General features: G+C 41.6%; 1 protein-coding gene across 3 annotated transcripts in view; it reads right to left on the bottom strand.

The window, feature by feature from the left end:
* Positions 1-460: 460 nt before the first annotated feature.
* The window catches only part of ano3 (anoctamin 3), a 37,633-nt gene continuing 24,170 nt past the window's right edge, over positions 461-13,923 (bottom strand). For 2 of the 3 annotated variants that reach the window (XM_030425518.1, XM_030425520.1), the window contains exons 13-25: positions 13,569-13,629; positions 10,327-10,409; positions 10,014-10,154; positions 9,481-9,645; positions 9,229-9,265; positions 8,995-9,106; positions 7,555-7,612; positions 7,190-7,287; positions 6,744-6,898; positions 6,453-6,605; positions 4,666-4,816; positions 4,400-4,577; positions 461-3,851 (exon numbers count right to left, since the gene is read on the bottom strand). In XM_030425518.1, coding sequence (XP_030281378.1) covers positions 3,669-3,851; positions 4,400-4,577; positions 4,666-4,816; positions 6,453-6,605; positions 6,744-6,898; positions 7,190-7,287; positions 7,555-7,612; positions 8,995-9,106; positions 9,229-9,265; positions 9,481-9,645; positions 10,014-10,154; positions 10,327-10,409; positions 13,569-13,629 — 1,575 coding nt within the window. In that variant the 3' untranslated portion in view covers positions 461-3,668. The remainder of the gene's footprint in view (positions 3,852-4,399; positions 4,578-4,665; positions 4,817-6,452; positions 6,606-6,743; positions 6,899-7,189; positions 7,288-7,554; positions 7,613-8,994; positions 9,107-9,228; positions 9,266-9,480; positions 9,646-10,013; positions 10,155-10,326; positions 10,410-13,568; positions 13,630-13,923) is intronic. The other variant, XM_030425519.1, reaches the window with a different exon arrangement.

The raw sequence follows: 13,923 nt of genomic DNA, 5'->3' as shown, positions 1-13,923 counted from the left end.
GGAAATATCTTGGCGTGGGTATCCAACAGTAAGACAGACCGCAGGAAATAATAAAAGTATTAAACGTCTGTCATCTGAGCTCCAAGTACACCAAACCTTTGCGTGTTTCTTCTGGGGTGTTTAGACTTTAGACAGTGTTAACAGACATGGCACGAACGGAAAACCAGTTAGCGGCAGTGGCAGTCGTAACGTCATGAAGTAGTGGGAAAATTCTACAATGCTCAAATAGCGGGTTAGTGATAGAAACACAATCTTTTTAACAATATGTTACATGAGCTCTCTGGCAGGGAGATTTGTGGTTCCCGTTCATAGCTGAGGGGGGAAAAGCAAACAATCACTGAGCTCTGGTTTGTTTCGTAAGCAGATTTAGTTAAACTTGGATAGTCATGGAGATGATATCAGCTGGAGGCATTTTCTTCTCTGTTGTTTTGTAACAGGGACAAAAAACAAGGACAGCAGCTTTGATTTAAAAGATACAATCCATGATTTATTACAGAAAAGAGTGATATCCAAATTATTTTATGTTACATCATTTTTATACATTTCAGTATGTTTTTACATGTAAACAGGAACGAAGTAAACAATGTCATTGATACACTTCATGTCACCACTGATACCATCCTATTGTACAGGTAAATCTATGGTCTAACGTCGCTGTGCTTCCATGTCAAGTACATCGCTTGCTAAAGCACAACCCTATTAGGAGGCATGGCAGACAACACGAAGCTTAATCCCCCTCTAGACTGCTATGTTTTTCAGGGATGTGCAAGGTCATGCCATTATTACTTATTATTCAGTACCCATATTGTGCTATTGCCAACAGAAGAAGGCATGAGAATCACCTTTCCACCACTGTGCAGCATTTGTTTAAGTGAGAAAGTGGAACTGATGCGCTTAAGGAGGAGAAGATAGCAGGAAAAGATACATCCAGAGATGATTAGTAGCTGTCAAACATCCAAGGTCATGTTAAATCTATCCATAAATTACACCTATCCCATCAGGTTGAACACTTCAGCTGCAAGATGGTAAACATAATTTGCAATTTCCCAGTCCGGAGTCTGAACTATTAATTAGAAAATACTTTAACTGTATAAAATTATGCATCATCAGGAAACATGACGTCTTGTTTCCGGGCCTCCAAAAATGATCAACGCTGAAAAAGGGAGGTGATATGTTTAAGACGCCGTTAACAACTTTACAGAAGTTAGCTCTGCTCGAGGCAGGTGTTAGGTCATGCATACTCTACAGTACAAATGTACCAGTGCATTTACATCTGTCTCTGTTCAAAGGAAATGTAGCACTCAGGGATAACAACATGCATAGATTTTCAAAGTTCACATAGCAAGGGAAGATATTCTGAAAACCTGGACTAGTCTGCTAACAAGATTTAAAAACAAACATATCTCTCTTGTGAACGCAATGATTTGACATTATGTCCTGAAAGCGTTATTACTTCAACAACAAGCTGCAGCACATGTCTCCATAATGAACTGTGTGATTGTGACATACTCACTGTGATTATGCAAAAACAAAAAACATGCTTTGAACTGCGTGTGCGCATTATAGACATGCAAAATGCACGGCAGTGCAAAAATATATATCTAAAAAAGCAGGATACCTTTTGACTGCGTTTTAGAAAATATGATAAAAAGTTGATCATCTGCAAACATTCAGAGGACACCTGAGAAATGTGGACGTCACTTTGTCTATCTGAGGGTGAGAACAGGTGAACTCATACTGATAGCACGAAATAAAAAGTATAAAAAAATGACGTACATCATAACATCTATATACAAAGAACAGCTAAACAAATGAATAAACATTAAAATAATGTATACTATAATGTATCTATATTTTTCTTTAGTGTTGTGCAATGCATTCAGGGTAGAAATATTCTTTATCTTCAGCTGTTAGATTGGTCGAATTCACGATTTCAGTTGTAATGTGTTTAACTCTTAATCTTATTTACCATCACTTGATCAACATGACCTGTACTGAAGCAAACCTTAAAGTTCTCATCACCTATGAAATACAACCCTGTCATTAATACAGTTTACTCCATCTCAACGTGAATGAAACAGGAAATGATTATGTTTCTGACTAACTCGCTCATGCTGCCTGTTTTCCTGAGTTCTCTAATCGATGACAACAGAACTGACCACAACACAAGGCAATATCACGACTCTTTCTTAGTTTCACATTGATGAAAGTTCAGAAAGTGGTTGAAACCGCATCAGACCATGTGCTTGGTGAAGGACTAGAACTGAAGTATGCTGTCCTTTCTAAGTGAGGAACAGTGGTGGATGTTCTTTGCAAACTGAACATCCAAGCCACAGGTATGTCTAAGGGATCCAGCTTTCAACCACGCTTGAGGGCTTCCAACAGCAAATGAAAAACAGGCTGCGAGTGCAGAACGGAAGAGCAGATCTGCGGCTCCTGCATGCGAGTGTATACATTGTTCATGATGGGAGTCACGTTTCAACGTATACCGGCGTCGGCGTGTTCCGGAGCCATTAGCTGAGACCCGAGTAGGTACTGTGGTGTGACTCACATCCAAAACAAATCCTTACAGAAGTGTTCAGAGAGTTTTACAGGAGATCAGACAACAGGACGAGGAGAGAGAATATTTCTTGCACTTTGAAAAAAAGCACGTGCAGCACAAACAGGCACACGTGATGTTGGTGACACAATTGTGGTGAGCACAACTGTAGGCACAATCAAATCGCACAGAGTTCACATTTCCTCCACTCAAAGACGGTCAAGCTCAGCAGTAGCACAGACAGAGATTAACGCACAGAGCTCACACTGAGTACAGACACACGTGAACCAGGCGTCAAGACGGGGACTTCTATCAAAAGGTACAAAACAATATTACCATGCACTTTATAGGATTTCATAGAGAATTCTTCGTCAAATGTATTGAATAGATGTTAACATCCTCCACAATGAGTGCTGTTGTTTGTATTTTTCTTTGCAAGTTCACAAAATGGCCGCAAATATTAATCAGCATGCTTCGAGGGCAATATACAGTCGCTTTGCAAGAACAGTGTCCATGGTATTTGGTAGCCACATCACCAGAATCACTTTTGCAACAAGACACGTTGAGTACCACAGGAGCTCTCTCACATGACCAGCAGAGCAGCAGCCCCACTGATGCTCATGGGAGATAAACACAGCCATGCTGCGAGCTGCACCAGACTGCAGAGTCAAAGCGGGATGGGGGGTGGGGGGTGCTAGCTGCCACACACACATACAGAGAGTGCAGGATGGGGGGGCCAAAAGTGAACAGTGGTGATCTGCAGCCCTTGATCTGCATAGTAGACGTTACAATTGCACAGGTTTTTCCAGTGAATGAAGCCATGACACGGCACAGACAAGGGCGACCTGCTGGACGGAGCCAGGTGCGGGATCGGGGCCGGGGCGGAGCCAAAACCAAGAACAGCGCCAACACTGGACGTGGAACAGATGGCGAGGGAGTGACCGGCCTGGAGTCAGACAGGTTTTGGGGAGGATCTGGTTACCAGAGGGGGTGTCTTTGGTGTACAGAATCAGCCGAGTGAAGCTAGACTCTCAAAGCTAGAATACATGACAAAGCAGGCGGGGGGGAGGTTGTGCCTGTGAGTCAAGGGGCTGTGCGGCGAGTTGCGGAGATGTAAGGGGGGGTGAAGCTAAGGCCACTCGTGGTGATAACGCCGTCCGTTCTTCTTTCTCTCCTTCTGCAGGTGCTCCAGTTCTGCTTCGTACATCATCTCCTGCATCAGGTACTTCTCCCTCCTCATGCGATCGCAGAGATCCTTGGGCATGTCAGGAATGAGATACGCAATGAAGGACTTGATCCCGAACACCAGGTGCTGAGGGGAGCATTAATCATTTACAAGTTACCTTCCACAGAACACACACAATTTATTTGCCAGTATTTGCTGCATAATACAAAAGGCATGCAAAGGTTTACCCTGTCTGCACGGCAATAAGGACCTTTATGTTCCCTATAATGTTTTATAGCTGTACATTATGTCAGTTTTTCTCACTGTATAAATCGATGCACAAGGCAGCGTTGTCAGGGGAACATTTTTGGAGAGAGAAAAAGACACATGGTGCCTTTTCTTAGCAGGACCACCATGTAATTTGGGATTTATTCTGTGGGTTTTGAGTGAAATTTCTCCGCCTTCTGCAGCGATGAGATTCATTCAAAGCGTGAGAATCAGCTAAATTAGACTCGTGAGGTTTTCATGTAACATTGACAACACATGAATTAATAAAAGCGAAAGAAATGATAAAACTACAAAATATTCAGTAATTTCAGACTCGAGAAGACATAAGTGGATTTAGTCTGAGCCGCCTGCCCTGCTGGTAAACACACAAAAAAAGAACAAGGGGGGAGGCGGGGGTGCTCACAGACCTCAAAGACGATGATGAAGGCCAGTCTGGCAGCCAAGACGTGCCAGAACTGCAGGGTGAATTCGTACGGCACTGAGCTCCAGGGCGGTGCTCTGTAGTCTCTGTACCTGCAGTATCTATGCAGGCTGTTGTTCGACTCGAACACGGACAGGCTGCTGTTCATGTAGCCTCGCAAACACCTGAGGGCGAGAGGAGAAGCTATCAGACCACAACACGAGCCACTCCGCCGGATATATTTAAAGCTCAGGCATTATATTCGACACTTACTCATCCTCGTGGTGGTGTCCCTTGTCCACACACGGGCCATATTTAAAGGCGTAAACAAAGCGGGGGATGTAGTCTGAGGTGATGGCAATGACGAAGGCGTTGGTGATGACTGCCAGCACGCCGATTCCTTCGAGAATCCCATGCCAGATCCCTGAGAGCAAAACCGGAGGAGAATAAACATTTTTCACATTCAGTATGATTGTTTTGTAAATCTGCATGCCTTTATCTACATTAGACAGGCTGATCCCTTTAAATCACTTTTAATCTCTTTTGATAGACGCAGAGCACTGTGGATGGATGTGTTTTCTTTCAAATTGATGTTTGTAATGTCATTTTCCTTGGCTTGTTTGTTGGGTAAGCTGTTAATGTATCGTTCGTGTACTGATATTCACAATAACCATGATATTAAAAAGTTAATCGTGAGTTGTGTGGTAACATGATATAATGTGTATAATAAAGGAAAATATGTAAGGTCTTGTGCATCTTTGTTTATGAGTTCATCTGGTTGCTTTTTTTACTAGTAATCTAGTGTAATTGTTCTTTGTACAAGTTCTTTTAACAGTTATGGTTACATACTCTCCCCACCTCCCTACACTCTTATTTTGAGGGTAATTAATTTGCCATAAAAGAGGCAAAACACACAATAAACAAAGTAAAAGATAGATGTGATGGCTATTCCAGAGGAAGAACTGGAATATCTGTGGAAAATCAACACTGCAAAAGAAAAGGAACCCCGCTAATGGAGGAGGCAAAGAAGGTGAAGATTGATATAGGTAGAAACTGAGGTCAAACAAGAGTGAACGGACGGGCATTCACTCGATGGAGAGTGCCACCGTTGTCTCAAAGTCTGTTCTGCTTCTTATACGTGTTCCCCCTTATCAGCTTTGAGATGGTTTAAAACAGGCATTCTTGCTATTAGGTCAGTAAGTGACAAAACTGTGGGCACGTCCCATAATACAACAGAGAAACGTTAAAAGGGAGGGGGAAGTGGAAAAGTTGTCTTTTCCACTGAATTTTCAGCACTGGTCTTTTTATTGGTGAAACATTAAAGTGCATCCAGCAGAAGATAATGACACACAACTGGAAAGAAAAAGTCAGTCCTTTGATTCTGTCGTGAAACTACTCAGTTGCGACATTTACTGACATTCCAGGAATTATTTTGCGAGGAATTGTCTCCCTCATTGAGCTTTGTTTACTCCTATTCATTTAATATTTTACCAGAATGAGTTTTAACAGCCTCCAGAGACGGTGCAAGAACATACTGTTTATAAACCCACATAAGCAGCCAAGTAACCAAATAATTTGTGAACTATGTTCCTCTGAATACATCATGTTTTTTTGGCTGTATTACAATAAAGTCTTAATCATCCCTCGGCTTTTCCTGCATTAGTTTTGTTTCTGTATAATCAGTAAATGTCAGCTTAGACCTACAAAGAGGCTCTGCTCTTTGATTCTGTGCCACTGAAACATAAAGTGTTCATTACCGCTTCCTAAATGTTTCAGTGTGGATTCTTCCTTTAATTACAGGGCAGCATGCCACAAGTAGCATTTGGTCATACATTATCTGGCAGTTGGAGGGTGGTGTTTGTAGTCATATGCGGAGGTGGGCTGGTGGGAGGGGAGGTGCAACATATGGAGGGACAGACACAGAGGATATGGGAACATATCTATCTCCATAGGATGGAAATGTTTTACTGTTGGAGAAAGCAGCTCCGATCTAAAAATACGGACTGACGCTGTGTGAGAGACACTGAGGAGGTGCGGGGGCACTCAGAAATCACGCTGACCTATGTCAGTGGCTCGTGCAGGCATGGGTCTCCTCCACTGAGTGACAAACTTGTAGGCGTCAAGACGAATCTCAATGATGTTGTTGAGCAGAGCCAGGAGAGGAGCCAGGGGGAACGCTGCTACAAATATGGTAGTGAAGCCAAACTGGAGGACTGCAGAGGAAAGAAACGCTTGGATGAACTTCAGAGGATGTCCGTCTCAGCTCTGGCACACACTGCATTAACAACCGCATTTATTTAACTTCCCTCTTCAGACAATATATAACACTTCAAAAGGGTGTCGTGTTTTACCCATTTCAAGGTATTCGTCCACCAGTCCATGGGCGTTCATCGGCTGCAGATTCCAGTCTTTGTCCCACTGTGGAAGCTGGGCTTTATTGTCTACATTCTGCCCTGCACCACCTCCTTTCTTCATCTTCCTGCGAGACCACCAGTTCTGCAGCAAACTGGAAATGTAGCAAGTAGCTAACTGTCAACTCAAAGCAATTATTTCTGACAAGGCGCTGAGCGCGGCATGAACCCTCTTACTAAGCCCCACACAAGAGGATTTGATGTGTTTTTGCAGGAGAAAATCCTTTTCATATGCTAATGAGTCGAAGGACAAAGAAACTAAACACAATATTACACAAGGTTTGTAAAATGCCAATCACTTGAATTTACTGCATGGAGGATTAAATATGGCATCTCTAATGATCCATAAAGGAAAGGACAAATGATTATAATAGTATATTACTTACGGATAGCCGAGCTCCATGAAGTTGTTCCAGATTTGTTTGAAGAACATGATGACTCCCATTTGCAGGCACAGATCAATCAAACAGCCACTCGGGTGACACTGGGGTGAATACATTTAAAATAAACAAACTGTGACATCCATATTTCATGGCAGATAATTCAAAGCCATGAGCAAATCCTGGGACACAGTTCATTCAATTCTGTTTTTTGATCATTAAAATTCAAAATCCCAGTAATTATGTAGGAGATTAATGGTTCTAATATACAGACGCATCATTAGAAAGATGAATGACTTGAAAACTCTATATATAACCTGGAACAGAAGGCAGTGATCAGACCACTTATGGAGATGTCTCACTGCACTCACCTCCTCCAGTCTCCATCGATTAAAGAGTTTATTGTATTTTCCAGGCCTGCCAGCAAACCTGAAGAGATTGAGATTGGCAACATTAGCTGCAGATTCAATCAGTGGAAAACTAATAAACTCGGAGCAGGTAAAGAGACACTTAAAGGTGCTAATTATGTTCAATAAACCTCTCAGCTCAGTCAAATATCTATAGCCTCGCTTCGAAAAAGTTGAGACGGTATGTAAAATGTGAATAAAACAGAATGCAATCAAACAAACTGTGTTTACAGACAACAATTTATTTTTAATTAATTGTTATAAGCTGTGAAATATCTACATTTATTGTCCTGCTAACTTGATGAATATTGAGTGCTGGTAGTATTTGCTTTCTTTTGTGATTATTAAACTCAACATTTTCTTTCATCATTTTAATTGACTTTTTTCTTTGCAGATTTTATAACCACTACTTGAAATGAAAAAGTCAAATTTACAGTTTCTGCAACCTAAAATCTGAAAGCTGAAGTTAAATAATTGGAACAAGTTGGGAACTTCATATTCTTTAGGTAGTAGGACTAATAAAGATTGCCAGTAACTTTTGTGATTGTTAAACTTCAACTTTTTTGCATTTTTTCGCTACTTAGAATGAGGAAGTTACTTTAAACGTAAACTTTATTACAACTTGTAACCCTAATGCTGAAATCAATTAACTGGAATAAGATATGAAAACTCAGATATGTTGAGTTCTGCTAGCTTTCTTATTTGTTTGGTAAGTGTTTGAGTTGGTTTAAGTAGTTAGATTGAACTGTAATCAAAAACTGTATGTAACACTCACTCCAAATATCAATGCACTGACATTCAAGACTTTTGAGGTAGTAAACTTTTTAAACTTGTGGCAACTGATGGCCTCAATTTTTTTGGAGTTCTGCTAACTTGTTCTGGTTTACAGTGTAATAATAGCCTTTAGCTTGTTACGTAAAGCGGCAAACCTCAACCCATCCTTGCTTGTGAATAATGGAGCCTTTCGAGGATGCCCCTTTCATACCCATTCATGATACTATCGTCTTTCCCAGACTTTTTTTGCCCCTGTTTCTACTTGTTTGAAATGTATTGCTTGCATCAAACACAGAAAAAGAATATTTTTACAAAAATTAATAAAATTAAAAATACAGTGGTTTTGTCTTTGTCCGGTTTTCAATTGAGTGTATGTCAAAAAGGGTTTGCAAATTAACAATATTCTGTTTGATTTGTTTTACACAGCGTCCCAACTTCTTTGGAAGTGGGGTTATACTCAGGGCAGCATTTTCTAAAAAGAATGAGGTCAAAACTGAACTTAACATGAGACAGAAGAGGGAGAGATACTTGGCAGTCATGACATGGGAGTTTGAAGCAAAACATCTTTGCAAAATCTCTCATTAAACTCAACGTAAACAGGAACTGTAGAGTTCATGGCAGCCAGCCTACCTTCCGAGGAAGAAAGCGATGTAAAACGTGGAGCTGTTCAAATTCACAAACTGGAACAGGAACATCTTCAGAGCAAAGCTGTTCTCCCACTCAGACTCTGTCCGTGGGTGTTCTGAGGGGTGAGAGAAAGGGGGGTCATAGGGTGAACGAGGGAGAAAATAAATGCTTGCCAACCATCTGGGAAGCGAGAGATAATGAAGGTATAAATTCATGCGGCATGTGGACAACGCTCACCTAGATTTGTCAGCAAATAGGCCACCTTTTCATACACCTGGCAAGATGATAGAATACATAAGCATCAACAGGGAAAAGGTTGAGTGGAGTAATGGTCATGACAAAGACAGGCAAACAGGAATCTCCGCAAAAAAAGGCTTTCTGGCTATGGATGTGATAGCTCCTGGAACAAAGTTCTAAATAAATGTTTCATGAAACATCTGTTGGACAGTGTATGTGAACGTGCCAGATGATGCTTGTCCAGACACCCACCACATTGAGAGACATGATGATCATGAAGTTTATGCAGACACCAGTGCCAGACGTGGCAAACTGCCAGTTCTTCTTCACGAAATACCAGTTGAGGGAAGCGAACTTCTCCATCGCAATGAGACGGAAAACCACCACAGCGAAGACAGCTGTCAGAACGAGGGAAATCTAAGCGGAATGATGATGGAGAAGAGGAAGGAGTGGGGGATATATGTGTTTAAAAACAGATGAACGCTCCAGTTTAATTATCTCATCTTATAATGAACAACTGTGCAGCATGAAAAGGGAAACCCACTGATTGAGAATCTATTAAATAATCACATAAGCAAAACACTCATCATTTAAATGTAATCAGCAAACAGGAGAAATTGGGCCAGCAGAAAGGTCAGACCCACTATTTCATTACAGTTTTCATCCAGCAGGGGGAGCTGTTATGACACCGCTGGGACATCATGAGTTTGCACACATAATGAAGGCGATCTCACTCTGAGCCTAAATCCCAAAAGGGCAGATTATTCAAAGATCAAAGGGTTTACCATGAAGAATATTCCGGACACCGACACCATGAGCCGGCTGAGTTTGTCTGAGAAGGGCTGGAAAGGCTCGGGCTTGCCGGAGATGGGGTTGACTCTCTCCACCCTGGAGTACTTGGCTTCAAACTGAGGCCTGAGCTCCTCCTGAATAACAACACACATTTCACTATGAACTATCGAACGGAGGATGTGTCTGCCCCATGAAGCAACATGTCTTCTTTTATATCATGTGCGTCACGTGCTGCATGAGTGTAGACTACAAAATTGCGAAGTAATCAAATGATATCAGATCTATTTGGGGAGATTGCTGACATACCTCTTCCTCCTCCCAATCAATGAGATCCCAGTCATAAGTCAGTTCTGCCCTCCGCCTTTTCCAGAACTCCAAGAATACTGTGGCTGCAGAGGGGGATCAGGAATTAGTTACGTTATTGATCAACACCGATATGTAACTCACAGTATGATTGAGAATCATGTGACTGCAGAGGGCCATTAACACCACATCACGCGCTGATATCCAGAGAAAAACAGACGCTGCAGCGACCTGCACAGCCTCTTATGGAAACAAATTACAGCCATCAGTTCATAGACTCTCTCTCTCTCTCTCTCTCTCTCTCTCTCTTTGTCTCTGCGGTGAAGTTGAAGAAAAGTGGCAACAGTGAATGGGCTTTCCTTGTACAATGTTTCACCCCAAATCGTGTCTTTGTCAGGCGAGATCCATTGTGTGTTGAAAGATTTTCTGTGGGCAGAACTCAGTCTGGAGGAATTGTTTCCTTTGTGTGGGACTCTATTGTGACTCGAGCTGCACACAACACCAGAAATTCCTGTTGGTAATCTTCTTCTGTCAAGACTTTTCATGTATTCTGCTTCATTACAGATACATAACACCAGAAAGAAAAGGCTTTCCTAAAGGCAGCATGGCACGCACACATCCGGATCAACACTTATGTGGTTCAATAAATGTGGAAAAATGTGTCTCAGTAGCGTGAGTGCAAATACAGCACCCGATCAGTGGAAAAGAGCAGTGCAATCATGTGTGATCCATGATGTGCAGCACAGTGTAACACTATAGGACCGATTCAGCACTTTTGTCAGTTTTCATTATACATACGTGTTATACACGCGTGTGATTCTGCAGCAGGAGGACGAACATCTGGAGAAAACTGACAGGAGTATTCGATCCGTGCTCTGCAGCCTTAAAGCAGCTCTTATTTGTGCATTCCTCGTGTTTTACAACGCTGAACATATAACAAGGGTATGGACGCCCTGGGAGGCAAGTAAGAAAAACAATGGTTGCACGTTCTAAGTCTGATCTCAACAGTTTTCTCTCCTGTATTTGGACTTAAGAACAAGCAAAATACGTGGTTTTGTTTGTTATTGTAATACTTATTTCAGCCACAAAAGGCTGAAGAGCAAACCTAGCCCGGTTCTAAATTAATTCATGCTTTCTTCCAAGTAACTTTCAAGTTCTTCATGCACTCTTAACACATAGTACATATACTGTGTGTTAGCAAGTTGTGTAACATAAATGTCAAGTCTTTCTTTTTGCTAGAAATGTATTTCAATCAGTGCTGTTGCAACCGGATCTTTAAATTCTGCCTGATCGGCACTCCACGTGTTCGAGCAACAACAGAGACTTTTAGCTCCAGAAAAAACAAATGTTTATGACTGAATGCTACTGATTGAATGTCTTCAACTTATATGCAAATTGGGGGTTGATTATTTTTCACCAAAATTATACATTTTCTATCCCGGGAAAAGATTTGCTATGTTCTGGGAACCCTAGTGCACTTGTTTTGAAGGTATAATCTCAGCTACAAGCACAAAGCATTCATCATATTTCAAAAAACTCTAAATGGACAAATATTCATAAACCTATGGGTTCCCAACCAGAACTAGTTTGTGTATAATTTGGTGGTTTACATAATGATTAAGGCAGAATAATGTCACTTACATTGATCATCATGCAGCTTTAACTTCCTACAGCAGTGAGTTCGGGGAATATTAAATGCCAAGCCTGTTTGTTAAAGCAAGTAATTTTCAAACCATTTCTAAAAACTGAGACTGATTATTCTGTTAGCGCTCCAAAACTCCTGGTGTGAAGCTGTGAGCCTTCTGTAATAGTCACACAATGTTAACTGTGGAAATAAATTCAGAGATCATAGTACATTTCTTTACAATTATTAATTGATTAATCAATAAGTCGATCAACGATAAAGAAATTAATTTGAACAGTTGAGTCGAACATTTAGCTCCAGCTACTCAGTTAAGAGAATTGGTAGTTTTGTCTTTGCCTAATTAAGGTGTTAGTCTGGTGGTCAGACAAAACAAGCAGTTACATGACATCACTTTGGGCTCTCGGGAATTGTGATATTTTTATAGCATTTCGTTCCAGCTTTAGTTTCAGCAGTAATAGAGAAAAATCAGCAGACTAACAGGATGATGACAGTAAGTGTGAGTTGCAGCCCTCCCACCTCTTATTTTTTTAATCCATTTAAAATAAAGCAAAATGATTTCCAGTGATGGAGAGGAACCTGGGAATCATGGCCTTAAAAAGCAGCAGGATGTGAATCCTCAGTCAGAACAACTTTCACTGCTGTTAAAGATGTTGAAGTTTAATATAGCTTGACCCACTTTTGTTTCGAGAGAGAGAGAGAGAGAGAGAGAGAGAGAGAGAGAGAGAGAGAGAGAGAGAGAGAGAGAGAGAGAGAGAGAGAGAGAGAGAGAGAAAGCAGCCTGTTCAGATGCCTACATTCGCTCCCATGGGCTAACCAATTTCTCATCTCTATCTCGCACACACATGCTCACACACAGCAGACCTGGAGTGCACTCGCTCAGTGGCGCGGTACTCCTACTTTGGTCCACGTTGCCAAAAGCAGTCATGGAGGTTTTCAGAGCAACAGACCTCAGTCAACGAGACTGGCTGGACATCCCTCGGCTCTCCGGCGCTCCTTGGCCTTCACTTAGCCCAAACTCAGAACACAACTCAGAACACAATGTGCCAAGTGTTCCCTCTGGACACAGGTGATTATATACTAGGCTGGCAGATATATGGATCTGGGCCAGACGCTGCACAGTAACACTCACACTCCAGATTACAAAACATATTATAGCTGCGGGAACCATAGCTGCAATATATCGCTATAATGGTGCAATCCTGCAACCCTGACAGCCCAATGTAACAGCCTCCCCCTGGAGATATGTTTAATTATCCGACTAATTACATCAGAACAGCGGTGGAAGTGTAACTGCAGACGCTCGATCAGAGAAACCTGATTTATTATTACAAATGTATCACAGAGTGCGGATCTTCTGTGTTTGCACCGCAGAGTGTTTACGGTGTTGGAGTCTCAGTTGAAAAGCTTAATGTGTTTGGAGGAGTTGAGTGGAGAGCAGAAGCATGAGCACTGACACAGTATTGTATAAATAGCTTTGAATTCCAGCAGGGTTTGTTTCGAGTGAGGGAAAAGAGTTGATGTATAACAACAAGTGTTCACAAAGTGTGTTCACAAAGTGTGTTCACAAAAAGGGGACAAACCAAAAACAGCCTCCACCTACCCCAAATAGCCATGAAGATAGCGAAGAACACGGTGCCGCCATTATCAAACAGATGGGTCACCTAGAAATACAAGCACATGAAGGGCTGCTATGAAAAAGTGCTCCCTTGAAATAGACGTTGCAGTTTTGTCAAATACATCTCAAGAATGTCTCCCAGTCATCAACTTCAGAGTGTCTCGTTCTTGAGTTTTGGCTTGAAGAAACGGATCAAATTTTGGGAAATGAAGATAGTTCCTTTCTTGTTGAGCGTTAGACGAGAAGATTGCTACCACTCTGATGTTTTCACATTGAATAAGAAGCTATAGGTGGGAGCCAGGTAGGCTAGCTTTGCATAAACACTGGAAACAGGGTGAAA

Source organism: Sparus aurata, chromosome 8, assembly GCF_900880675.1.
Source record: "Sparus aurata chromosome 8, fSpaAur1.1, whole genome shotgun sequence".
NCBI lineage: Eukaryota > Metazoa > Chordata > Actinopteri > Spariformes > Sparidae > Sparus > Sparus aurata.
Note: the sequence above shows the minus strand (reverse complement) of the source record. Positions and strands in the feature narration are given on the sequence as shown.